This window comes from Aythya ferina, assembly GCF_964211825.1.
Source record: "Aythya ferina genome assembly, chromosome: 28".
In the NCBI taxonomy this organism is placed as follows: domain Eukaryota; kingdom Metazoa; phylum Chordata; class Aves; order Anseriformes; family Anatidae; genus Aythya; species Aythya ferina.
The window spans coordinates 3,600,347-3,627,777 of record NC_140325.1 but is presented as its reverse complement, the minus strand read 5'-3'; the positions used below and the strand labels follow the sequence as shown (position 1 = coordinate 3,627,777).

At 47.8% G+C, this 27,431-nt stretch overlaps 3 protein-coding genes and 1 long non-coding RNA gene across 8 annotated transcripts; 3 read left to right on the top strand and 1 right to left on the bottom strand.

The window, feature by feature from the left end:
* Window positions 1-32: 32 nt before the first annotated feature.
* On the bottom strand, window positions 33-19,502 carry LOC311424792. 5 transcript variants are annotated; one of them, XR_014686192.1, is made up of 11 exons: window positions 19,364-19,502; window positions 16,071-16,200; window positions 8,479-8,608; window positions 8,088-8,258; window positions 6,988-7,052; window positions 4,032-4,334; window positions 2,832-2,876; window positions 2,295-2,422; window positions 2,048-2,191; window positions 1,718-1,825; window positions 33-486 (listed from the first exon to the last, which is right to left on the bottom strand). It is a non-coding gene; the product is annotated as an uncharacterized lncRNA (long non-coding RNA). The 5 variants fall into 5 exon arrangements; XR_014686190.1 differs by having other exon boundaries at window positions 2,832-4,334; XR_014686191.1 differs by having other exon boundaries at window positions 2,295-2,876.
* LOC311424790 (keratin, type II cytoskeletal 6A-like) lies at window positions 4,328-9,907 on the top strand. The gene is made up of 9 exons (XM_084500203.1): window positions 4,328-5,730; window positions 6,743-6,957; window positions 7,518-7,578; window positions 7,774-7,869; window positions 8,110-8,274; window positions 8,509-8,634; window positions 8,873-9,093; window positions 9,376-9,407; window positions 9,513-9,907. Exons 1-9 carry the CDS (start codon window positions 5,221-5,223, stop codon window positions 9,707-9,709), a joined length of 1,623 nt encoding a protein of 540 aa, XP_084356329.1. The 5' UTR covers window positions 4,328-5,220; the 3' UTR covers window positions 9,710-9,907.
* On the top strand, window positions 13,708-17,663 carry LOC311424766 (keratin, type II cytoskeletal 75-like; the record flags this gene model as incomplete). The annotated part of the gene is made up of 9 exons (XM_084500166.1): window positions 13,708-14,202; window positions 14,660-14,874; window positions 15,180-15,240; window positions 15,361-15,456; window positions 15,734-15,898; window positions 16,101-16,226; window positions 16,606-16,826; window positions 17,108-17,142; window positions 17,248-17,663. The coding sequence occupies 9 exons, from the start codon at window positions 13,708-13,710 to the stop codon at window positions 17,463-17,465; spliced, it is 1,632 nt and encodes a 543-aa protein (XP_084356292.1). The 3' UTR covers window positions 17,466-17,663.
* Window positions 19,284-27,077, top strand: LOC311424768 (keratin, type II cytoskeletal 75-like). Its single transcript, XM_084500168.1, has 9 exons — window positions 19,284-19,852; window positions 20,261-20,469; window positions 22,987-23,047; window positions 23,624-23,719; window positions 23,911-24,075; window positions 24,426-24,551; window positions 24,653-24,873; window positions 25,468-25,502; window positions 25,871-27,077. The coding sequence occupies exons 1-9, from the start codon at window positions 19,466-19,468 to the stop codon at window positions 26,062-26,064; spliced, it is 1,494 nt and encodes a 497-aa protein (XP_084356294.1). The 5' UTR covers window positions 19,284-19,465; the 3' UTR covers window positions 26,065-27,077.
* Window positions 27,078-27,431: the final 354 nt, after the last annotated feature.

Sequence of the window (27,431 nt, the reverse complement as noted above, 5' to 3'; positions counted from 1 at the left end):
GGAAATAGAGTGAAGCTGGCAAAGCAGTCTTCTTTGTAACAGGCAGGACATCCCAACTGGGCTTTTATTATGAAACCATATATATATGTATATAAATAATTGAAAATTTCAAAAATCTGTTTTGTTTTGTGTTTTACAGAAGCGTACATTACACTTTGCTGTGCCATCAGCTGCATCGACACGTGGGCCACGACCAACAACACACCTGAATCTTGGTCGTGAGCCGCGCTGCCAAGCCCTTCCCTATCCCCACGATGCCTGGGCATCTCTGCAGCCTCCATCAGTCTGCTGTTGCAGGCTGTTGTTGGCTCCTTCTCCCGCAATCTGAGCATTGAAGATGCTACCAAGGCAAAAAACAAAACAGCAGCAAGCAGCTATCCGTCACTCTTTTGTCTCCATGGGGTGGGTTTTGTAGCCCTCCCGGCACTTCTCCAAGAAAGCAGATGCAAAAAGTCATCTAGTTGCCATCTTCTGGTTTGCAGAGACCTGGAGAACACACAAATTCAGGTTAAACTTGACAAGTAATAAAATTATTATTATTTTTTTTTTAATTTGCAAATGGTTTACACAGCCTAGAAACAAAGTGCAACGTGAAATGGCTGCAGGGAAGGTAACGAAGGATGCAGCAAAACCAGCAGCGGAGCAACATCCCCAGCTCCCGTCTGCAAGGCACGTTCAGCCTGAGCGTCATTGTTTAACCAGGGCAGCGACATCCTGGCCGGGTCGGAGTCCAGCAGGCGAGCCGGGCTGCAGGCGATGCCACGCGCCACGGGACAGCACCAGGGACCTCGGGGCTCACACGCAGTGCAATGCAGCACTGCACCCTGAATAAACATAAGGCCCCAGCGCCTCGGTGCACCGGGACTGGGTGCACTTTCCAGGACTTGTGAATAATGCTTGTTTATCTTACTGGCTCCGAGAATGGTGCTGTTTGTTTTAATTGGGAGAAATTAAACTTCACACGAGCGCGGTGGCTCTCTGCAAGGAACCTTGAACTGGGAGCAGTCTCGGTGCAGGACAGAGCTGGGGGGCGTGCCACGTGCCTGCACAGAGCTGATCCGAAATAACGGGGCTTTCCAGCAGCAGTGCTTCAGTGCATGGGCTTCTTTATCAGGAGAGAAGTTATACCCTAGGGCCATGCGAAAGGAGGAGGTGTTACAATACTACTGCGATGACCTCCAACACTGAAAGATCTTGCTTTCCACATGGTGCTTGGTGGAGAGCAGAACCCCATCAGCCCTACTCAGGGATCAAAGTTGCTCAGCAAGCGTTACAACACAACTTGGGGTGTTTGGGATTCTTCAGGTACCACCATTTAAGCACCAGTGTTGCATGTGGAGCAGGAGAAAGGAGGTATCAGCTAATACCAACCTAAGGTCAGAGGCTCTTTTAAGTGCAACAAAGCACGGGGTGAAACGAGACCTCCCTGATCTGTATAAAGCATCTGGCAACAACAACAATAATGAAGGCAAAGTTATTCCAAAACCCTGGGCTGCATCGGAGTCTCTGCGCTAGCACAGAAAACAATTATCCGGGGAAAGCAGGTCACACCTACACTTCAAAGTCATGTAGTACTTACAGCTGACTGGCCTCCAGATACTGCTGGGAACAGGCTCAAAGGACTGCAACGCCCATCACGGGGCAACACCTATGGGAAAGCTTCTGAGGAGTTCATCCTAATTCATCCCTTGGGGAAATGAGATTCACGGACACTTGCCTCCTGCTCAGGAGCTCTCGGAGGTTCCTGTCCCCACAGCGCAGGGACCCTGCAAGTCGTGTGGTCCACCGTGGAAAAAGCTCAGGGCAACCAGTGGGACTTCATTAACTGGGGATGATATAGTAAATTATGGTCAAAATGAGTAGGGTTTGAATTTAGGTTAGCAGCCCAAGTTTAACCCAAAGGCTTTAATTTAAGCAATTAACGTAAATTACAGCCTTGACTTTACTGATAATTAAACTGAGATTAGGTAGCACAGGTGAACCAACACAAGTTAGTAAGACATGCTCTGATTTTATAAATGCGTGTGTTTTTGCAAAGAAGACATACGGAGGCATTCCGAAGGATTTATTTCAGCCTTGTCTGAGAAAGGGCATCCATCACCAGATGAAGGCTTCCAGGGCGAATGCTGGAGAGAGGCAGAGATGGACAGGAGCTGATGAAAAACTGTTGGAGACATCTGCTTCTTGCTGGCTAGGTGCATGGAAAACAGTTTCTCACTAGAGGGGCCTGAGTTGTGTTTATTGCCCTGATGTAGCCAGAATGCACTTTTCTACCCTCAAAGGAGCGTTATTACCTTGCTGTCAGCATGATGCCAGAACCAAACTCAGCCAAGACTTCACTCCCAGGTTTACAGCATGGCATAAAGGGATCTCCTGCCTCTGGGTCAGGGACTCACACTGCCGTCTGCCCCCTCTGCTCAGCCTGGGAGGAAGAAACAAGGAGGGGAAGGGATGGAAAAGGCTTCGGAGCCTGCTCAGCCTCGCAGCCTGCCTCTGCCACGTCATGGGGGCTCTCAGCCGGCAGGACCTGCCCAAACACAGCTCCCTTTGTTTGATTAGGAGGAAGAACTACAGAACAGCTTGAGCGAGAGCTAGCATAATGCTCTGGTGGAGGAGGAAAAGTCCATATCAGGGCAAGCTATCTTCATCGGAGCAGCAAATTCATTTACATGCCTGGAGCTGCAGTGTGCACGGGAGACACTCCCCCAGGAGCTACCTGGAAACCCAGTGTTTCATCAACAGAGCAGGGTGGGGGCCCCCTTGCCATCACCCCATACCCCAAACCTGTAGCTACAGCTCCTTGTGCTCACAGTTCTGCCTTTTGTAATTACCTCTCAAATTCCTTCCAGATGAGTGACAACCGCATCACCTCCACCCTAGTGCAAATGTGAAATGGAAAGAAATTAATTTCTTCTTATTTGGTTGGAGGAGCTGTATTATTACTATTATTAACAATGGACTCCAACGCAGTTGGCGTATTCTTTAGCCAAAAAAGACAAGTTTCATATGTAAAGGGAGCCTGAGGGGAAAAAGGAAAGTACTGACGCATCATGCTGTTAGTAACCAAGGGTGGGTTTCAGCCTGGCTAACCCTGCACACCCTGAGTCAGCCTCCTGGTCTCCCCACATGGTGCTGGGGAAAGTGGAAAGCCATCTCCAGTGGCCTCTCCTTCCATCCAACTTTGGATGGGAGAATCCGCCATTTGGCAGTGATCTCCCCTGATTACACAAGAATAAAAATAAAAGCTTTTAGATAGAGTTATGTGGGATGGACAGCACCCCAGACAGCGAGTCCCAAAGGAGTCTTAGGCACTTAAGGTCTCTGGCAACCTGCATCTGCCTTTGAGTACCTTGTGCCTCATATGAATCAAGCACACCACGGGGGATCACCCTCACGCTTGCACGTCATGACATTCACCAACTGGTGGGCAAAGCCCCAGGGTAGATCAATCATCCACGACCTTTAGGGTGTAGATTTGCTGCTCGTGATCAGTTTACTACAGTTCCCATGTGTGCCAAGGAACAGACCCTCTGGGCAAAATTTGCAAGATCGAGCTCTTGCTTACAATAAAAGCTCAGTCTTGTAATAGACACCAAAATAAAATAATTGCTACTTCTTCCCCTCCACCGTTTCAAAACACAAATGTAAATGCAAACTATTTTGAAGGCAAGTTGTTGTGGGACCCAACGCACTCGTGGGGGTTCCCTTTGCCTCGCGAGGCGGGGGCGGCTCGCAGCACACCCCCTGCTCGGCGGTGACTCCTCGGCATTACGTTTTTCCTGCTCTGCAGCCAGCAGCTGCTCAGCCTTACAGGCAACACGAGAAGCTGTTCGGGGGGATGCGGTTGCAAGTTCACTTTCTTGTATAAATAAATTACATATGAATCATCTTTTCCTGAACTACCTGAAACAAAGCGAGGGCCAGAAACACTCGCCGTGCCTCAGAATGAAGTTATTTTTCACATTTTCTCTTCAACTTGCTCCTCAAACTGCCCGCAGTGCTACAGGCAAAGCAAAGGGCTGCATTGGTACCTGTGGCTGAGAAAGGCCAGGTCCAGGATGTCTTTGTGTGCAGACCGCTGTGGATCTGGGCAGAGGGAATCCTGTGGAGCACTCTTCTGCTGGATTCATACAGGCAGGATCACACTTTCAGATGTGCAGTGCTGAAAGAGCTGATTAAATCTTTGGGAAACTACTTCGTGTTTATAAACGAGGATTTGGGAACAACCCCGGAGCACTCCATTTCCATAGAGACAGTGGATTCAAAGCAGCTCCCATTCCTACACTCTTGCCTCCTCCTCGAAAATTTTGTTTTGTTCCTTTGTTTCCATCCTCCTAAAACACCAAAATTGAAAGTTTCGAGCCAGAGGACCAGCACAGCTACTTGTGCTAGAGCTCAGCGGCAGCTGTGAATATCACTGTCAAAATACACTTGTGAACAAAAGACCCTGACAAAACGTTTCATTTTCATTCCTACGCTAATTTTATTTCATTCCTTTTAAGAGTGACAGAAGAATTAGTCCACAGGAGCAGGATTTTCAGAACAGATCAGCCCTGGGAGCTGAGCCTATGTAGAGACAGAAGCAGAAGCATTTCTGCAGGTATATTGCAGAAGGGAACCATGCAGTATGTATCACAAAATAAAGCATAAAGCAATATACTGCAGGGCATGCTGTAAAGCACTGCTCTGCCTGACAGATTCCTTTCCCTAAAAGACACGGGACTGTAATTTTTAAAAACCCTACTCATGAACAGAAAAGGGGCAAAAGCAATCCTGAGGGATGAAATTTTCAAGCAAGAGGTGTTGAGTGACAGGCATTTTGAACGGTGTTTTCCTCCCTGTGCCCAAAGTGACTCAACTGCAACTTTCAAATGCTTTGATATGGCGAAGAGTCTGGCTGTCTACAAAGACGGCAGAAGGCGACAGTTATTCCCAAACAATACCACTGTTGCTCAGAACCTGGCTATATTATTTCAGAAGGGCGTGTGTGCGGAGTGAGTTCTTTCTCCAGAATGCTGTTGGACATGCCAAGCCTAATTAATCAGAAAGATGATCCACCTCATCAAACCCATCCCAGTCTCATAAATGCATAAAAGGGCTCTCCTGAGCTCGTGAAAAGCACAGGTTCATCTTTCTTCTTTTCCTCCTACTCCTTGCTCCAGGCCAGCACCTTTGCTCCTTTGCTCTTGCTGTAGCATCCATCCCAGCCCAAAGCCAACAATGTCTCGCCAGTCCACCGTGAGGATTCAGAGGGGAAGAAGTGGCTTCAGCGCCGCTTCAGCCATCGTCCCAAACACCTGCCGCACCAGCTTCAGTTCACGCTCCGTCACCCGGGTCGGAAGCTGCAATGCTGGCAGTGGGTTCGCGAGGGTCGGTGGTGGCTTTGGAAGCAAAAGCCTCTACAATGTTGGAGGATGCAAGAGGATCTCCGTGGCTGGAAGGGGTGGTGGCTTCTACGGACCTGCAGGTTTTGGTGGTGGCGCTGGTAGCGTGTACGGTTGTGGTGGTGGCTTTGGCATGCCAGCTAACCTTGGCTATGGATATGGTGCCTTTGGTGGTGGCATGGGTGGCCCTGGATTCCCAGCTGGGGGCATCCACGAAGTCTCCGTCAACCAGAGCCTTCTGAAACCTCTCAACCTGGAGATTGACCCCAGCATCCAGAGGATCCGAAAGGAGGAGAAGGAACAAATCAAAACCCTCAACAACAAATTTGCCTCCTTCATTGACAAGGTGAGACATGAGCTTCCCTAAATATCTTGCCCTCATTTTTTGATGGGGTCTCTTAGCTGTATTATGAGCACATAAGCTGAGCAAGAAGGAATGAAAATCAGGAACAAGACTGGAGGATGCCTCAGTCCCTGGAAATTCCAGGCAATGGTACCTGCTACATAGTGGTTGCTATGAATTAATCATCCAGTATCCGAGGTCCTCTTCATTTGCTGCGTAACATCTCATAGGCAGTGGAGAAAGAAAGCTCTTAGAGATAACCACATCCTTGTGGAGGTGTTGGGCTCTCTGCACTGAGCACTGCAGGAGCCTTGATAACAGGTTTTTAGACGGTTCAGATGAAATGAGAGCAACCCATCCAAAACAACCAAGAAAGGAAGCGCATAAATTGGCCCTAGGGAGAAGTAAGCTTCTCGCTGCTTGAATTTTCCTCAAAGGCATTTAAAGCTCTGAGTGAAACAGTACCAGCATGTTTGGACTGTTAGTTCAAAAGAGCAAAATCTGATCCGACTCTGTCTGAACCACTTCATTTCCTTGTTAACTGTATTAGATGCACAAGAGCACCTGCTCGATTTCTCTTGGTTGAGCAGCTCCTCTTTGATTTCAAGGAAAACGCTACATTATTTTGGAGATTTTGTGGAGTGTAGAAGCTATGCTGAAGGGAGGGGAAACTGGCACTTCATTATTCTTTTCTTAATAAGTTTGCAAACCCTGTTTTATTCCTTATCTGTTTTTGCATGCGCTGTTCACACAAAACGTATGCACCTCGCATGCTTTATCAAAAGAAAGAAGGGGAAGCACGTGCAAGGAAGTCCGTGGTCGTTCCAGAGTTTTTTGGAATACTGACCAGGGTCCCTGCAGTCTAATAGCACATTCCTGCTTCTGTCAGAGGAGAATTTGGCTATGACAACTAGTTGGAAAGGGTACTTCACCCACTGAGATCCCACACTTGTAAAGGAAGCTCTCTTAGAATCTCTGCTCTTTCAAAACATCTTCAGCATATTTCTGCTTGCAGGTCCGATTCCTTGAGCAACAAAACAAAGTGCTGGAAACCAAGTGGAGCCTGCTTCAGGAGCAGGGGATGAAAACAGTTAAAAACAACTTGGAGCCGCTGTTTGAGACTTACATCAACAACCTCAGGATGCAGCTGAACAGTTTGCTGAGTGACAAGGGAAGGCTGGAGGGAGAGCTCGTCAACACTCAGTACCTGGTTGAGGACTTCAAGAAGAAGTAAGTCTATCGAGCGAGTGCTCTACTTACCTAGGTAGGTGCAGCCTTTCTCCATTTGACATCCTTAAGCCAAGGGGGGGATCCAGACAAGTCCTCTAACAAACAGAACAGGACACAGGAGTTCCCGACAGTGAAGGCTGTGCCATTTTCTCAAGATAAACGGTAACGGAGTAACAGATCCAAATACACAAACATTTTGTGAATAATTTAGAATATGATCAAAGACTTATTAACTAAATTACCTACCGAGGAAAAAAAATTACATGGTAGGTCTGAAAGTTTCAGGACAGCATGCTTAATTTGCTTAAGACAAGCAGAAGTATGACTAAGGGCCAGAAAGAGGAAAAAAGGAACAGCAGAGATTCTTTAAAAAAAAATTAGATGTACTTGTTTTAACTAGTTTAGCCTAGGAACATGCTCATGGTCTCTTATTCAGATGCTCTGCAAAATAAAAGAACATTGTATGCAAAATGCTCTTAAGGAAGTTCATTCCAGCAAACTAAAATCACCTCTGTCTGTTACTTGCCTAAACAAATGCTTCTTCTGCCTCCCTCCATTAGGTATGAAGATGAAATCAACAGGCGTACAGTTGCAGAGAATGAATTTGTGACACTTAAGAAGGTGAGAGAAAATTGCAGAACACCATCTGATGATTATTTGTAGAGCTCTAATCACCTATTCATTCACAAATCCATCCATTCATATTCTAAATGCTTTTTTATGCCTTCTTCCCTGGCCTGTTATTGCGGAGATAAGCACATCCCTGACTTGCGAACAAGAGTTTAAAATGTATTACCTAATTCTCTCGTCCTCCAGGATGTAGATGCTTCCTATATGAACAAGGTTGAACTACAAGCCAAGGTAGATGCGCTGACTGAAGAAATTAATTTCCTGAGAGCCCTCTACGAAGCAGTGAGTACAACCACCTCCCAAGACATTTCAGTCCTCAGCTTCCCTCCCTCCGTTCCTCTGAAAGCCTTTAATTTCTCCCCCCAGGAGATGCTAAATCCTTTACCTCTTTAGAGTTACACCAACTGTCTTAGCTCCTTAGATAACAATCTGTAGCCTCTCCCAGGTCTGCATGCTCATCTGTAAGGATGAAAAGGCATCTCCCAAGCGAGTGAGCTCACCTAGTCCCCGTGCACTTTGCAGGAGCTGTCTCAGATGCAGACCCAGATCTCTGACACCTCCGTCGTTCTCACCATGGACAACAACCGAAACCTGGACCTGGACAGCATCATCTCGGAGGTCAAAGCTCAGTACGAGGACATTGCCAACAGGAGCCGGGCTGAAGCCGAGTCCTGGTACCAAACCAAGGTGAAGGAATTGGGGTTTTCCGTGCTGTTATCTTCATGTCTTGTCTTGAACAGAAAAGGACTGACTCTTCCAAGAAAACTTTCTCCACTACTGCACGTTGCACAGCAGCAACTCAGCTGCTAGTGTGGGCTCGGGGAGGCACCCATTACTTTCAAGCACCCACCTTGCCACACACTGTGTTACTGAAAAAATGATGGATTTTACCTTGACCGGTTGTTCCTCTCTCCGCCACAGTACGAGGAGCTGCAGGCTACCGCAGGCAGGCACGGGGATGACCTCCGCAACACCAAGCAGGAGATCTCCGAGCTCAACCGCCACGTCCAGAGGCTGCGGTCTGAAATCGACAGCGTGAAGAAACAGGTAAAAAGCAGGAAAACCCATCCTTTTAACCAATTTGCCCCCCAGATTGGCAGGGAGGAAGGAAAACATTAAAAACAACCTAACTGAGTTCTGCTCAGCTTGACCCTTTTTCTCTAAAAAACAGAACTGCTGCTAAAACTGCTTAAACCGGTGGTGCTGTAATGAGACCTTGTGGTTTCAGGGTAGAACATGCCAAGGGCCCGTACGGGCAATTTGACCAGAGGTTTCTTTTCCCTAGTGTGCAAACCTGAAAGCAGCCATCGCAGATGCTGAGGAGCGCGGGGAGCTGGCCCTCAAGGATGCCAAAGCCAAACTGGCCGAGCTGGAGGATGCTCTGCAACAGGCCAAGGCAGACCTGGCCCGGCAGCTGCGCGAGTACCAGGAGCTGATGAACGTCAAGCTGGCCCTGGACATCGAGATTGCGACCTACAGGAAGCTGCTGGAGGGCGAGGAGTGCAGGTGGGTGGGAAGCACGACCCTTGTAGTCCCGGTTTTGGAGGATCCAACACACGTGCTGGGGATGCGCAGCGTTTTTGAAATGCACATGTGAAATGGGGTATCCAGGGGCAGGGGGAAAGGTTGCCTGGTTAATTCAGTAACATTGTGAGAAGCATCCACAAATTATGGCACATATTCATTTTTCTCCCCAGGGGTCTCTAAAAAATGTCCCCTGTATTTTCTCATGCTATCAACTGTTTTCTTTCTTACCATCTTACATTGCTGTGTTCTGCTCCCTAACAGGCTGGCTGGAGATGGTGTCCCAGTGAATATCTGTAAGTCTTTGAAATATACACAATTACCTGATTTGAGCATTATTGTGTTTCTGTACTGAGAAGCCAATACCCAGAGAGACTGAACGCCTTTCCTTCTTCTTGCAGCCGTGACCAGAACAACTGTGGGAACAGGGTACGGAGGAGGAAGCAACCTCAGCATGGGAGGGGGAATCTGTAACATGGGGAACAGCTTCAGCTGTGGGAGCGGTCCTGGGGTGAGCAGCACCACCTTCGGAGGTGGCAGCAGCTCCAGCGTGAAGTTTGTCTCGACCTCCTCCACCAGAAGAAGTTACAGAAGCTAAAGGTTTCCTTTCAGATGCCTCCACTCGCCAGAAAACACCTTAACACTGGTCCTTTATTAAAGCATAGTTGGGGTGAACGGAACGAGGGCCACCTAAACCCTATGTCTTGTCGCACAGGAGCCTCACTTTAGGAACCCTCTCTCAGCCGTGTTGTCTAGCACATGTTGTGTAGGGCTCTGCTACTGAACATGAGTCCAACTGTTTTAAATTTGCAACTTGCTTGTTACAGCTCAGCATTTTTGGCCGGATTTTGTATATAAAATGTGTCCCATGACTGTTTGTCTCTCTTCACTTTCTGGTGTTTGTCTAATAAAAATGCATATGTAATTTATTCTATTGCGTGGACCTTTTAATTAAAGACGTGGAACAGCAAATGCAAATGCAGATAACAAGCACTTTTCCTAGGGCCTTGCCCAGTTAAAGGCACAGATTTTTACTCCTCATCCACATTTCCTGCATCTCCCCAGCAGCAGCCAAAACACAGGTACAGCGTAGCACCAAGGGGAGGTATGCTGTTGATTTCAATGCACTAGTTCTCCCCATTGTGCATGTAAAACACCTGGAAGCTAAACACAGGGCACGCCAAGGCAAGAGTGGGGCACAGGGGAAAAGGTCTAAGATTCAATTGCTATGCAGCTCCCAGCCAGTACAACAGCCAACAGCCCGACTCCCAGGGGGTGCAAAGGGCAGTGCCAAGTGTGTGATGTACCTGCATAAACTTCTAACAATAGGGAACTAATTACCAGGGGAGTCAGAGCAACCACCCGACTTGTTCAAGAACATCACTCCATCTTAAAACCCCATTTACTGTGAGCTGTCTCATCTAAGTGTAAATGCCAGCGTGAAAACACCTGAGAGCTCTCCCCTCCTGTTCCGAGCATTGGCCACCCTGTCTGAGGAGTTCATCTCAGGCCTCGGATGCTCTCGTTCTGTCTCCTTCATCTATAAGTGGTGGAGAGTCCGGACTACAAATATTCATATGCTACTCTGAAGGGAGTTGTCTCCCATTCAATAGCCATAAAAAAAAATATATATATAAAAAATACCTGTCAGAAGTAGCAAGTCAGAGAATCACAGAATCATTAAGGTTGGAAAAGACCTCCAAGACATCTGGTCCAACCATCCCCCCACCACCCACTAAACCATGTCCCTAAGCACCATGTCCAACCTTTCCTTGAGATTAATTGAGAAGTAAAAGCTGGGCATTATCTGGCTGAAGGATACAAAGAAGTGACAGATCTACTGCTGGAAGATGAATTGAAAAAATGTGTGACAAAGAAAGAGTCCCAACCCCCTGTGTATTTCAGTAAGATCAGGAAACATTCAGAGATGTATTAGGAAAATACTCAGCGATGGGTTAATAGAGGAGGACCAGCAGTCTCTGAATGACAGACTGTATTCTGGGTTTCCTTCAAGACCAGCAGTTTCCCATAATTTTCTAGGATGCTCTGAACTCAGCACGTTCCTCTCCATATCCCCCGGGAAATCTCCTTCCCAAAAACTTGTGGGTTGGTTATGGGACTGCTGCAGCTCTCTGCTCCTTCCCCACCACCTCTCTAAGCATTTCTTCCCACTACGTACTCCTTCCTGGGAAGGAGCAACCTCCTCCCTCCAAACAGCAGCTTGGGCAAGGCTTAGTAATGGTCTTCCTCTCTGCTGCCCAAACACTCTCCCTAACCGAACAGGATGCAGTGTATATAGCCAACAGGCACAGCAGATGGATGCCATCCATTGCATCATCGCATAAGTCATAACGTAGAGATTACAAAGCTCTTCACCTACCATGGGAAAGGCTGAGGCCAGGATTCATTCTCCCCAGGCATGCCTTTTTGAGCAAGATACCCCTGCCCCCTCTACCCCCCCCCCCAAAAAAAAAAAAAAAAAAAGACAAAGATTCTCATTTCTGGGTACATGGCCAAGCTGTCCTGGCCAGGGACAGCTGGCTCTGCCAGGGCTCTGATCTCCAGCTATGTAACCTCCTGCTTCCCCTCCAGCAGGACCTGTCAAATAGATGCAGAGATGACCTGGGGCTGTATTCCAGCAGGGGAGGACAGCCCTCGTTAATATGAGTGCAGCCCAGATTAAAACCTTAGTCATAAGGCAAGGAATGGTGCTTGCACTCAGGGGCTCGAATTTGCAAAGCGCGGAGGGAGCTCTGCCTCCAAATACCCTGATTGCTAATTGCTACCCGTAACGTTTTGACACAGTTCTTCAGGACAGACGTGATCGGTGGCTTAGTCACAGAAGCTCCTCTGTGACTGAGGAGCTGTCTTAAAAACTGCTGCGTGTTGTAACTCACAGTAGCCAAAACACTCCCAGGACAGTTATTTTAGCTTCATTCCAGGGTGTGTAAGAGAAACATTAGAAGAATAGGGAGGAAAAACGTCGAAAAAAAAAAAAAAAAAAAAAAAAAGGAAAAGCATGGCTAAAAGGCAAAAAAAGATGACAGGCATCCACAAATCACCCTCAGTGGACCTTCTGGCCAAACTCACTTGACTGTCCAGCCTCCAAGTGTGAAATGGCAAGCACGAACGTGCGCTTGAAAGACGCATCTGAGAACACCTGCTCCCATCCCAGAGCCTGCATGTGTCTTTTTAATGGCTGGGAAAGGCTACAGCTTCCCAGCAATGTTCTGCAGGTGTGCTGCTCCTCTGATGTTCAGCTTGGACACCCACAAGAGAGACATACCTTGGCAAACTCCCGGGGCCGCAGGGTTCAAGAGAAGCATGTCCATCCCTGGAAAGTTATGGGCATCCAGACAAGATACTGGGAGTGACTTCTGAGCATCCCACCTTCTCCAGGACAACTTCCCATGCATACAGTGCTACAACACAGCATACATAGGGCAAGTCAAGACAGCTTGTGCATCTCTCTCTGGAGAAATGCACCGCTTGACATCTCCTGGGATCTACGCGGCATAAGAGTAGAGGGAGTTGACTGTGAACAATGCTACAAGCCCAAATCCTAGGCATTCAATTTCCTTGTGAGTAAGAGTTATTGAAAAAGGAAGACAACAGATGTGGGGAGAGAAGCCTGTTCCCAGGCTTCCCACTGGGTAGAGACAAGGTCACCCCGTGAGTCAGGAAACGGGCACACAATCCGCAAAGGTGAAGCCCTGAGAAATCGCCAGCTCAGGTTTTGTGCCGTCACAGCCAGCGGTAACTCCCTCCCAAGTCATATTCTGATATTTCATCACTTGTCAGTCTGAATCAGGATGAAACGTAGACACTTTTCAAAGAAAGAAAAGATCCGAAAATACCATTCACAAAACTACCTTTCATGTCTTTCCCATTCCCTATGTGGTTTTTGATAGCTGATGGTCTAAGACTTCCATTAATGCCCCATTACTCCTCTGGCTTCCCTCCATCACCTCTTTCTCCTTCTTGTATCAGCTCTGGTTTCAATGCCTCATTTGGGCATGAGAACAGGAGTCCAGAATTTCCAGCAAGTTGGGGCCTGAGGTACTGATGCCCTGCTGGGGTTTACTCAGAACCACAGCAACAGGAAACAGACCCATAATAACAGGTTTCTCAAACCTCGGACCACTGTAAAACGATAAAATGTGCTTTTACGCAAGAAAGGGATCGATTCATCCGTGAAATACAGATGAGTGAGCGCTTGCCCAATCTACTGCAGAGGTGAAAGGAGGGAGTGGGAAATGGACGGCCACGAACAAAAGTTGAGCAGGCAGCATTTAGCATTTTCACAGATATTTCAACAGCCAGACCATGACTGTCACAAAAAAATGCAACTCCTGCAACTTTCCAAGTGATTCGTAGGTGCGTGTGCTCACAATGAACTCACCGTTCGCATTGCTGCTAGGCGTGCCGAGCCCGGTTAATCAGTAAGATGAGCACCACACCAGACCCATCCCCAGCTTGTAAGGGTATAAAAGGGCCAGCCTGAGCCTGGGGAGCACAACTTCATCTTCCCTCCCTCATCCACTTCCTCACTGCTTTATTCTCCCTATTGCTCTCGCCCTGCTCACATCAGCTGCCATGTCTCGCCAGTGTGTTGCAAGGAACCAGTGCAAAACTGGGTTCAGTGCCGCTTCTGCCTTCATCCCAAACGCCTGCAGCACCAGCTTCATCTCACGGTCAACTTCCCAAGGTGGAAGCTGCGGCACCGCTGCTGGGTATGGAAGATTTGGTGGAGGTTTTGGAAGCAGGAGCCTCTACAATGTCGGTGGATGCAATAGGATCTCTGTAGCTGGAAGGGGTGGTGGCTTCTATGGACCTGCAGGTTTTGGTGCTGGAACTGGAATTTCCTATGGTTTTGGTGGCGCATCTGGTGGTGCCTTTGGGTTTGGTGGTGGCATGGGTGGCCCTGGATTCCCTGCTGTTCCGAATGGGGGCATCCACGAAGTTTCCGTCAACCAGAGCCTTCTGAAACCTCTCAAGCTGGAGATTGACCCCAACATCCAGAATATCCGTAAGGGTGAGAAGGAACAGATCCAAACCCTCAACAACAAATTCGCCTCCTTCATCGACAAGGTGAGACATGAGATTTATTGGATATGCTGTGCTGATTCTTCAGTGGAGAAGCACAAATAAGGGCACGTTCTATCTTTATCAGCAATTTAACTCTTCGTGTACTGCCATATCTAACAGCAGCAGCCAGGGAATAAAACACGAGGGGTGCTGGGTTTGAGACCATTTGTCCCACACATTCATGCTAAGAGAAGACCAGCCAGCAGAGGGAAAATGGTGATATAGGATGTAAGGAAGCAGAGCTTGCCATATAGTCAGGAATGTTAACATAGATTTGTAACATTTGCTTCCGTCTATGTGTCTTTCAGCAATCTGTGCTATTGCCCAGTCTTTGAGTATGAAGTGACAGCTGTTTCCCACAGGCTGGGAGCTCCCCCCTTTCAGCAGGATGGTACCTGGCCTCTCTTAGGGAAACCATCCTGAAGCCACTGTTTCTGAAATATCTTTTTTCTCTTTTCAGGTCCGATTCCTTGAGCAACAAAACAAGGTCTTAGAGACCAAATGGGCCATTCTGCAAGAACAGGGGAACAAAACAGTTAGAAACAACATTGAACCCCTCTTCGAGACCTACATCAGCAACCTCAGGAGACAGCTGAACAGCTTGCTGGCAGACAGGGAGAACCTGGGAGGTGAACTGAACAAGGTGCAAAGCCTTGCTGAGGACTTCAAGAACAAGTAAGTCTGTTCATTTGTGGTCTGCCTGGCCGGCAAGTGGGCTGCGACAGATGACAGCTCTCTGTTGCACCAGTGCAGTCAGACAAGGCAAGAAGGGCTTTTTTGCTAATATAATCTTCTGAAAAAGGCCCAGGATTAAGTTTGCATACGTGACATAGAGAATCTCTGTGCCTTGTGGCTGAAAGTCACAGGCAGAAAGCCATAGAGCTAAGAGACCAAGCTACAAAACTGCACATATAAAAACAAGTTATTAATAAAATGACTTCTGCATCAGCCTAGACCAACCCTCCATTTCCATCCTGCAGATATGAAGAAGAGATCAACAAGCGCACAACTGTTGAGAACGAATTTGTGATCCTGAAGAAGGTGGGTGCATGCACGCTGCACCTCCCAGGCCTGCGAGCTGTCTGCATGACCACAGCAAGAAAAACATCCTGCAGCTTCTCTGAAAACTGCTTCATTTTTGTGATGTGTTTCCTCTTCTAGGAGGTGGATGGTGCCTACATGAACAAGACTGAGCTGCAAGCCAGGCTGGACTCCCTTGTGGAGGAGATAAATTTCCTCAGAGCCCTTTATGAAGCAGTAAGCACCCGCGTTCATGCCCTTCTAGTTCCTAATGCCCTTGCTTCCCTTTCCCACCTCAGAAGCTCAGGACAGATTTTTATTTTTTTTTACGCTTTGCACTAAAAAGTCAATGCTTTTTCCATTTCACCTGCTGTATAAACTCTTCCTGAAAACTTATTGGAAAAATCCCTTTGGACACCCAGCTCTGCCCTCTGCTTGGAGCATTTCTGCCCCTTGAGCAAGAGGGGAAGAGTCTCACGCCTGTGACTCACCCAAATGCCTGCTGCCTCTGCAGGAATTGTCTCAGATGCAGACCCAGATCTCTGACACCTCTGTCATCCTGACCATGGACAACAACCGCAGCCTGGACATGGACAGCATCATTGCAGAGGTCAAAGCTCAGTACGAGGAGATCGCCAACAGGAGCCGAGAGGAGGCTGAGTCCTGGTACCAATCCAGGGTGAGTGCCCAGGAAGGCTTCTGGGCAAACCATGCCCCCTGCCCCAGATCCTTCAGATCTAAAAATCCTACAAAGCTCTAAGTGCTGATTTGGGATTGAGAACAGCTGCATGCTTTGAGCACAAACACCCGCATTCCCCCACGCTGCTTCGCACTAACCCGATGGATTTTACCTTGACCGGTTGTTCCTCTCTCCGCCACAGTACGAGGAGCTGCAGGCTACCGCAGGCAGGCACGGGGACGACCTCCGCAACACCAAGCAGGAGATCTCCGAGCTCAACCGCCACGTCCAGAGGCTGCGGTCTGAAATCGACAGCGTGAAGAAACAGGTAAAGGGAGAGGAAATGCAAAGACTTGACTTTTCCTGTGGCCTAGCCTTGGCTGCCCAGCCAAATCCAGCGAACGAAAATAAATGCATCTCAGTGCGTTTGCTGGATAGGGAGTGAATATGACAGCATTTATCTCAGTGCAGTAACTTCACAAAGAGTGACGATATTAATAAACCTGAAGAGATACAAAGAGGTGTGGAAATTAGATTAAATCTAGGCTATGACCTGGCCCAAAACATGGATCAAGCCAGTGATTGTTAAGAAGCCCTATGTGATAATTCAGCATCTTCTGCACCTAGGCCAGCCATCACAACTCCGGGGTACAAAGAACTGACCTGTGCTCTAGATGGGGAATTCAACCACTGTTTTTCCCCCCCAGTGCGCCAGTCTGCAGACAGCCATCGCGGATGCCGAGCAGCGCGGGGAGATGGCCGTCAAGGATGCCAGAGCCAAACTGGCTGAGCTGGAGGATGCTCTGCAGAAAGCCAAGGCAGACCTGGCCCGGCAGCTGCGCGAGTACCAGGAGCTGATGAACGTCAAGCTGGCCCTGGACATCGAGATTGCGACCTACAGGAAGCTGCTGGAGGGCGAGGAGTGCAGGTGGGTGCAATTTTTTCCAGTTTCCAGTGGTGCAATGGGGTCACAGACCCTTGTCAGGTTTAGAAAAGGCCCCCTGGGCTTCCCACGTTCAGAGGGCTCAGAACCTGTTTAGAGATGAGCAATTGCACAAGAAGATGAGCCATTCAGGAATACGGCAGCTTTTTGTGCAAACTTTGCAACTTCCACCAAAAACATTTCAAAAAAGTTCTGCTGCTTTTTCAACCAGCTCCTGTTCATGAGCTCCCCTTAAAAGCTTACTGTCTCCTTTTGCTCCCTAACAGGCTCTCTGGAGAAGGTGCTGGTGCAGTGAATATCTGTAAGTAACTTGTAAAGACGGTTTTGTGACCTTTACATTGCTCTGCCTGCCACTCAGGGGTCCCTGTTTGTGGATGCCTCTAACACGGGTGCTTTCCTCTTGCAGCTGTGACCAGAACCTCTGTAGGATCAGGATATGGAAGTGGAAACTCTCACAGTTTTGGGGGTAGCAGCGGTATTGGAGGTGGGGTCTGTGCTGGAGGAATGGGCTTCGGCTCATTCGGCTCAGGTGGACAAGGCATGGCCGGGTCATGCGTGGTTGGTGGAAGCAGTTCCAGCATGAAGTACGTCTCCACCACCTCTTCAAGCAAGAGATGCTACTAAAGTCAGACATCAGCACTGCTAGCCCATGTGTGCCAACCTTCCTCTCATGTTGTGTGCAATCTTTACTCTGTTACTTGCAAAAGGTTTGGAAGTCAAAGCTGTCTGTCCTTATTTATATAAAACATGTCATGCTCCTGTTTGTTTTTTGACTCTCTGAAAGCCTCATTTCCCAGAATTTGTCTAATAAAAAGCACGTGAAATTCATTCTGTTGCATTCTCCTTTCAATTTCAATTACTTTATAGCGCCACAGGGGAAAGAGCACCTGACAGAGCAGAGCAGAGCTGAAGGGAAACACAAGTCACACACACAACAGTTGAGACCTTTCCTTCCTCTGCCCTCACTGAAACTCCACGAGTACCACTTACATCTCAGAGGAACTGGGAATGTGATGTTCCATTCCCATTTGCGTGAACATGATTTTTTGGCATCAGAAAAGGAAAATACCACCTTCCTTACCAGGCATTAGTGACGATGTCCTTCTATCTTCATTTCTCTATTACAGCATCTCTGCAGCTTCAGGCCACCTTGATCACACCCAAACCCCTGTAACCTTTCAAGGTTTTATGTTAGGAGTCAGGGAGGGATATAAAGCCATTTTTTCCCCCAACAAGCAAGTAGTTCAGCTCTTGTGTTCTGTACACACAGTAGCTGTAGGATTTAATACAATGCCATCACTGACATTACCATAATTTGAAACGTAAAAGACCCTTTAAACCCCCAAACTCAACCTCTTTGGAAAGAATCAAGTTCTTAGACATAGGCTGAAGATGTGTTAGACCCTGAGAGTAAGGAAGGCTTAGTTCCCCTCCCCTGAACAGCAGAAATGAGAGGCTAACTACAAAAGCACCAAAGCCCATATTAAGGAACAACCCCTGTGCCGAGGTTACCGCAGCAGATTGTGCTGGTTCAGTCTCTGACACAACCCTGCTGAGTGACTAAAGCGCTAGAGGTAAACGTGACGCACATTAAGGGCACGCCGACTCCTAGCCTAAAGAGAAGGCGATACAATAAACCCCTGCTTTTCATTAATCCTCCAGATCTAAGCACAATAACACGCTACCTGAAAGGAAATGGCTTGTCCTTGTTAACACCTGCCCGTCTTTCTTTGGCATCTCTGGACCATATTTCTCCTGACACCAGCAGAACAGGTATTTGGCTTGCTGGAGGCTATTCCAACGCTATCCAACAGCAAACAGGTATCTGACAGCCTGGAGTTTCACATGGCAGCCGGTTCTCTGGGGGACTATCTGCTTTCAGCCTTTTGTCTAGGCAAAGCATCCAGGCTCCCCCTGTAGCCAACAGAAAGGCACAGGTGCCTCCCAAATTATCATCTTTATCAGAAGTACCACTGTGCAGATGAAGTCTTGCTTGCAAAGCTGAGGAGCATAGACCAAGACATCTAACTTCTCTTTTCCTAGGTCAAGGCAGGTCACTCCTACCCCAGGAGCAATTGAGGAGCAAATTCAGATTTTTCTTTAGTGAAGCATATCAAATTAGTATTTTCAACATCTCTACTTTCCCTCTTCTGGAAAATGCAGTCCTGTCAGCTTTAAATTAAATGGGCACTGACACCTAGCTAAAAGCAAGCTCAAAGGGAATGTTCAGACACACAGATATATTTTATATATACATATACGTATATATATTCCCACCAGACAGTAATCACCACTCTGAAAAACACAGGTTAGAAATTTCAGTTAGTTTTATGAGCCTGAAGGTTGCCAACCTGTTGCATTAGTGAGCCAGGTGATTAACGGGCTGGGAAAGGTGGCCATGTGCCAGCATACCAAGCTGATTAGCTCAGTCAACTGGGCTGCAGCCCTCTCCAAAAGGATATAAGGCAGGGGGGTACTCCAGCTCCCAACTCTGGAAGATCTCTGCCCATCTGCCATCTCACCTCATCATCCTCTGCTCCTGCCACCAGCAAACAGTCGCACAGAAGTCAGTTGGCGCTAGGTCAGGAGGACTCGCTAAGGGTTTTAGTGCTGCTTCTGCCACTATGCCTGTAAACCGAAGCAGCTTCAGCTCCATGTCCATGTCCTGCAGCAGTGGTGGAGGCATAGGACAGATCAGCGGTGGTTTTGGCAGCAGGAGCCTTCACAACCTAGGGAGAAGCAAGAGGATTTCCATGAGTGGAGGGTATTGCTCTGCTAGACCAGGATACAGTTACAGGTTAGGTCACGGTGGGTTTGCTTACAGGGCTGGCAGAGCTGGGTTTGGGTTTGGAGGAGGATGCGGCCCTGGGGGTATTCAAGGGGTCACAGTCAACCAAAACCTCCTGGCACCTCTGAACTTGGAGATTGACACCAGCATGCAGAGAGTGCGTCAGGAGGAGAAGGACCAGATCAAATCCCTCAACAACAAATTTGCCTCCTTCATTGACAAGGTAAGACGTGTTTCACTTCATCCAGCCCAGCGTGTTTGTCATTGCAAGTACAGTGGGATCCGGGTTGCTCTCGATGTTATAAACTAGCTTCTAAAACCTCACTTCTAAATCTTAGTGCTCAGGAACTTGTTCGGCTTACTACCTCTGTAAACATTATGCCACTGTCAGAGCTTGTAGACGGTCTGGATATGGAGCCCACTACATTTGCAGGTTTCTTTGCAGTTGAATACTGTTCCTGGTTTCCAAATTTTCCTATCAGTGATATCACTATCTAAAGCCCACTTTAAATTACATGAAACAGAATTAAAACAACAAAACCCCTCGCATTAAAGCTCACTTCTCATGAAAAGTGAGGCAGTTCTTAAACTGATGGTTCTGAATGCTTTAAACTGCTCTGGTGGGTTTCAGGTGCGGTTCCTGGAGCAACAAAACAAGGTACTGGAAACCAAATGGAGCCTCTTGAAAGACCAAAAAGTTGTGAAAAATAACATTGAGCCTATGTTTGAAGTGTACATCAGCAACATGAGGAGACAGCTTGAGGCTCTAGGAGGGGACAGGCTGCAGCTCAGCTCTGAGCTGAAGGCTATGCAGGATGCTGTTGAAGACTTCAAGATCAGGTAAGCAACACACACAAAAGAAAGAAAGAAACCCATCCAGTTTTTCTTCATTCTGTCCTCTTTCTGGATGAGCTAAAAGACCCAAGGCAACCAAAAACTGTGAAACCTCAGAAAGGACTAACATGACTTCGTTCCCCTCACTTTAGCTGCATATAAATAGCAGCAGCAGCACTCTACATACGCTTTTGTTTTTTTTTTTTTTTTTTTTTTTTAATATACAAGCACTCTGAACACTCACATTTCTTATTGATGTGAATTCCTTTCCAGGAGAGAAAATCTTCCTAAAAGGAAAGATCAATTTTAAGTGTGTGCTTAATTGTTTCTTTGTCTCTCTTTTATTAAAAAAGTAGTAATAATGCTGATTAATATGGATGTACCTGGTAGTTCTAGCACTCCTGAAAGCCAGGAGTTAATTTCCACCCTGTGGAAAGTCACTGAAGTCTCTGCCGAGGGATTCAGCTCAGCTCATTAACTCTTTAGGCTGTTAGGAGGAGGTGTTCCTTCTCATCCACTCTTTGCACTTTGGAAAAACATCTATCAAGCCTTACTGTCTGCTACCATGCCCACGAGGGATACACTGCTTAATGGATGTGAATAAGTAAGGAGCTTAAATTGTCAATCTGGAACCAGAAAAACGAGAGGCAGAGCAAGGAGCAGGCTGCAATTCAAAACAAGGACACGCGCATTCTGCCAAAAACCCTCTGCTCTGCCCTTCTCGGGAGATCATGCGTCTGACACTTTCTGCCACCTTTACCAACAGTGCCTCTAGCCTAAAACAAGCATTGGAACAGAAACGACTGCCTTGGGGCAGAGAAATCATCCGGCACAGTCTACTTTCAGGCCTCTTTTATGGTTTCCTGTGACTTCAGAAATGGAAAGTTTAGCAGAGAAAAATTCTGTCCTATGTCAGTTTGGCCATTCTAGACCTCAGAGTCGGCTAGAAATTAGCCAGCTGGATGGGCAATCCCATCCATTTTAGGATGGGATAAGTATCTTTCTTCATCAGCTACAGAAGGAAAACCCAAAATATCCAATTTCCAGGTAGCTGAATAGAGATGAATCCCTGCCATAAGCACAATAATGCTGTTGATTACCTGGGTCAGAGTTTCCTCCTATTCTCTCGGGACCATAGTGAAAGCAATGTTAAACTTTGAAAAACAATGCCTACCATTAGCACAGTCTGCAGCAGCAGAGATTGCTCAAATGAGAGATCTTTGTGCTCACCATGGCTTCAGAGAAGAAATCATTTGAAAAGTAAAGGTGACGTCTTAGCTCAGGCTTTCATGTTCTACCTGCATCTGACATAAAGTGGCAAATATTCCTGCTGGCTCCAGATCAGGGAATCTCTGGGCAAAAGCTCAATTACATCAACCAGCTCAGCTCTTAGCTGAGGTCATCATCACCTTGCATTGTGGCAACAACACCTGCACCTACCAGGGGGACGTCACCGCTTCTGTCCCCTAGCAAAAAAAAAAAAACAAAACAAATTTGCTAGGAATTTGTTCTCCTTGCCTGTAAATTTTTTTTATTTTTTTTTACACTTTGTGGATCCTAAATTATTCTTTCTAATGCTTTGCTCTTCTGAGTCAAATATTAATCAATTCAGTAATTAGAAATTAGACATATGCCAAATTAATTTTCTTCTTCTACGTGGCTAAGAGCTTAGAGACCCACAAATCTATACAGAGCCTAGCACTTAATGGCAATGATTTTAAGGGTTGGACATTCCTGAGATGAAATCTGAAGCCCTTCCCCAACAAAAAGGTCATGAAAGGCTAATGTTTTTATGAGCTGCACGGATTCCTTCCTTTGAACTCCTGCCTTTCATCTCCTGCACCTAATTCACTTCGTTTGAGCTGGGCACTGCTCCACGGCCAGTGCCGGTTCTCATCCTTCCCCAGGAGTGGGACGCACGGTGCTGCCGTCCCCAACCCTCCTGAAGCCACCACAGGAGCTGGCATTGGAGATCCCCCACTCCCAACCTCGTCTCTCCATACCCCGGCCGTCCCCAGCCCTCCCAAAGCCACCACGGGAGCTGGCGTCGGAGATCCCGGCTCTTCTGACTAAGGCAGGCGCGGCGGCGGCGAGCTCAGCTCCGGCTCCACCCAGCCCTCTCGGCCTGAGAAAATTCGGGGAGTACAAGGCTCCCATTCACAGCGAAAACGTCGGGAAGGATAAAACGTGCCTTTAATGAAGGCCTGCAGCTTTTCTAGATGGCCTCCTTCCACCACCTAGCCCAAGGGTGCTGTCTTTCTATCACAATCTGTGATATATATATATATAATAATAGACATAATATATGCACTGACATAGCAAGGACAGACGTGCATTACCAGGTAGCTATTTATGTTGTTTTCTCCCAAGATCCACGCACAGGCTCTAAAAGTCCCTGGGAACAGACTCTTTATTCTCTCCACCAGCACCCTACATGGATGGGTGGAGGAGGGATTTCCATACCCCCGTGGCAGGAGGGGAGGTTGGGAGCTGTAAAGCGATGCTCGTCTCCTCTTCCAACAGGTACGAGGAGGAGATCAACAAACGCACGACTGCAGAGAACGACTTCATGTTGCTCAAGAAGGTGAGGCCAACAACAAAGAAGGGACACACTTTTTAAAGACAAAATGCATTTGAATGCAAATGATCCTTTTTATCCGGCAATGCCAAGCTGGGCAAAGCACTTAGCAAATGTGTAGTCATCCCTCCTTGAAGATGAAACACCCAATTGTGCCAGTGTGTCAGTCCTTGGCAATAGCTCATTCTTGTTTCAGGCCCCTCATCCAAAATCCAGGTGAGCTGTGATCCCCAAGATACAAGACCAAACCTGGGTCATCCATACCTTGCAGCCATTCTGCCCCTTTGCACAGGCAAAGTATGGGAAATCCAGTGGCTTCTGATATGTCAAAAACTGCTTAGGTCTGTGGCTATCCCCATTCTCAAAGGAAATGCAGAATGAAGAAAAAAAAAAAAAAAAGGAAGAAATCAGTTTGATCCACTTGCTCTGGTCTCTGTTTAAAGGCACAGAGGTCAAGACCCACCCAGTCCTGGTTTGTTTCCTGAGGTTTGCATAAAATGACAACCAGTCTTTGTGCAAGGGAGCAGGTAGGCAAGGTGTAAAACCACCATAGGTTTTCCATCTCCATTGTCATGGTTCCAGGATGCAGACGCTGCCTACATGAGCAAGGTGGACCTGGGAACCAGGGTGGATGCACTGACGGATGAGATTAACTTCCTGCGAGCTCTCTACGAAGCAGTAAGACTTTGTCAGATTTCCTTTTTCTGCTATTTCCCCATTTTCCTGCTGCCAGCTGGATCAAACAGGCCCAAAAGAGATATTCAGAGCTGCAGCTCCCTCCCACCCCTACCACTCAACTATGCATAATCTCTAGGACAAGCACTGGGGTCAATATTTGGGCCTGAGCACAAATGTTGTTGGACTTACAGGAGCTGTCTCAGATGCAGTCACAAATCTCCGACACCTCCGTGGTGCTGTCCATGGACAACAACCGCAGCCTGGACCTGGACAGCATCATCGCAGAGGTCAAGGTGCAGTACGAGGACATCGCCAACCGGAGCCGGGCAGAGGCTGAGTCCTGGTACCAGAGCAAGGTGAGGATGTGAAAATTAATCAGGTGAGCTAGAAAATTATTGCTTAGCAGTTGCCAAAGCCTATTTTATATGGGAGAGTGCAAGCAGGTAGAATTACGGAGTAGGGTGCAAAATCAGGTCAATTTGGATAAGATTTTGAGGTTTTTGTACATGCCATTTTGAGAAGGAGAGGTAAAGGAGAATAAGGAGAGATGGAGGGAGAAAGGCAATATGCTAAAGTTCATGAGGACAAACCTTTACTGAGTACAGAAAGAGACAGAAGACCCAGTCGAGAGGATCAGAGCAGGGTCAGCCCCTACCAATGAGTTTAATGACTTCTTCTTTGTGTCTCATGCCCCTGCCCTTCTCAGTACGAAGAACTGCAGCTCACTGCTGGCCAGCACGGGGCCGACCTGCACAACACCAAGGTGGAGATCTCAGAGATGAAACGCGTGGTGCAGCGGCTCCACTCAGATATTGACAGCGTGAGGAAACAGGTACGGTGTGCAGAACCCCTCCAAACGTGGGAGCACCTCCACCACCTCGTGCTCTTGCGAGGATGCCTGGATATTGGGGGGTCACCTTCTACTTCTTGCAGTGTGCCAGTCTGCAGACAGCCATCACAGATGCTGAGCAGCGTGGGGAGATGGCCCTCAAGGATGCCAAAGCCAAGCTGGCCGAGCTGGAGGATGCTCTGCAGAAAGCCAAGGCAGACCTGGCCCGGCAGCTGCGCGAGTACCAGGAGCTGATGAACGTCAAGCTGGCCCTGGACATCGAGATTGCGACCTACAGGAAGCTGCTGGAGGGCGAGGAGAGCAGGTGGGTGGCTCCTCGTGCCCCTGCAATCCAAATAATGTCTAAACTCATAAATATTTTCATATTTATCTGCAACAAAAAAGGGAAAGACTACAAAACTCCAGGAGCAGTGAGCTTTAGGGAGGGCTGCACCCGCACGCATTGCAGATTTCCCAGCAGAAGACATAAGCAAAGTCAAACGCCTTTGTTTATACCAGCTGGTTCCACAGAAGAGGGACGGGAAAATCCCATCTTTGGAAGTTCAGTATTTTGCGCTGAGTAATTTTGGCTTCCTTTCTGCAGCAGCTGCAGCTCAATGCACTGGAAGCATATCTCAACTGATTTAATTACTACTGGACATTCATTAGTCTGCGTTTGATACCTTAAGCAGTGGTTAAACTTTAACTCTTGCTGTTTCCTAAGAAGTGAGTATTACCCTCAGGGTTTGATCTCTGCAAGGGGTAAATGTTGCTTCAGCTCCACAAGCAGGTCTGTGCAATTTTGCATCAATGAGAATGAATCCCAGAGCACTCTGCTATTGAACGGGACTGATGCCAAACTGTTATTTGAAACCGTCCTAAATAACGAGCCCTTTCTTCTCTGTCCTCTTTCTTCCAGGCTGGCTGGAGAAGGCGTTGGTGCAGTGAATATTTGTAAGTAATCTGGCTCTTAATAGACTGATTAGATTGAGTATTCATTGAGTTGTTCCTTAGATGTACGTGGGCCTGGCAATGACACAATGAGTTGCGCAGCTATTAGCTACCAGCACAAAAATGGAGTGTATGGGTTTTGTAACTCTTTGTTAGACTGAGGTGGCCAAGGAGCCTGATGCATCTTTTCTCTGGCCAACTCTGATCATGAAAGGTTTTAGACGTTAAGAAAAGCTAAAGAATATCATCTGTGAAATACAGGCAGTGGTAGACTGTGCGAGGAAAACCATCCACACATAACTGCAGACGCTGAAGTGCCCTTGTACTATCCCAAACAAATTAACCTTCTCCCCTGTGGTCTCCCATCACAGCCGTGGTCTCATCCGGGAGCAGCTACGGAGGTGGGACCACGCTGGGGCCAGGCTTCAACAGCAAGCTTGGCCTGGGGGTCGGCAGTGCCAGCGCCGGCAGCTGCCTGGCTGCAGGATTCAGCTCTGGTGCAAGAAGCAGCTCCAGCATGAGGTTTGTGTCGAAAACCACCACCAAGAAGAGCTATCGGAGCTAAGTCACAGCAGCACCCAGCTCCCCTGGAGCAGAAGAGGTTGAGCACCACCTCCTGCTGCCAGCACAGAGCTATTAACAGCATCCAAAGAGCCGTGCTTATCGCGTTCCCATTAGGGGAAACCATACTCCCAGCACGACTTCCTGGATCAGCGGAGAGACATCTCCAAGCCCACTTAATTCCTTCGCAGAAACTCTCCCCCAGCTGACCAGAAGCCCAGCACTGCTTGGCAATGAGTAATCAGCCTTCCTACTAATGGGTGCCATCGTTAGAGCTCAGCTTGCAGCATCCCTCGGGTCCCTTTGGCTCTGATGTCCTGGTGTAAATCCAGAGTAGATGCAGGACTTGGATTTACACCAATGTACATGGAAGCAGAACCGGTCCCTTCACCTGCTCATGACGGAAACCAGGAGGTGTGCCGATACCACAGTCTCTTATGTTCCCTCCTGATCAACCCTGCTCCCTGCTGTTGGGCTTGCTGTCCCCAGGGGCTTGCAGAACTGAGAACAAAGCATCTTTCAGCAAGAAGCAGTTGCTCCATTTCCCAACTTTCTTGCTCTGCTGTCACTTCTCTATCTGCTCCAGGGCTCTTCAGCTCTACCCACATCCAACAACACAGCCTTCATTTTCCAGAGGTGAAAGGGGCTGGCTCTTCACAGTAATTCCTCACCCACCCAGTACGTGTAACTCGAGCCAGAAGAGCACATAACCCACAGGCTGCTATATGCTGCACATAACCCACTTGTCTCAGCAGCAAACCAACCCCTCCACCAGCCAGGGAACTCAGCCTAGAGAAAATAACAGCACAAGGGTTGGAAAGAAAACAACACAAGAAAACATCTGTTATAGTGCCTTTGTTCTTAGCTTCCCCCCACCTTTTTATGGAAGGAGGAGGGAGGCAAAGAAAAGGGTTAGAGAATTACATGCCAAAATGTAACCAGCCTGTTTCCTCTCAGCTTCTGCTCCTGTTGAACTGAGTTTTATGAAATTTCTCCAATAAACTGCAATCAGCCTTACTATGAACAGTGTGGATTTTATCTGTCCTTGTAAAAATCACTTAAAAGTAATTTTAAAATAAGGTTTAAAGACTTGCCGTAGGCAACCTCTGCCTCTCAGAGCCTTCCCTTATCCTGCTCCCTGGTTCAGTCCTGGGGCGGGGGGGGGGGGTCAGGATGCTAAGTGCATTGGAGAGGGGTCACGGAGCAGCAATACTCCAGTGCTTTGGGAGGTTTTCCAAGCTGCACAGCCAAACAGAGCAAGACCAGAAGGTGGGGCTGGTTTCGCCTGGCTGTAAACACCTACATCAGATCCAATCAAAGGACAGAAACAGACACTTTGGGGTCAGATGAATCGTCCCCCAACACCTCCTT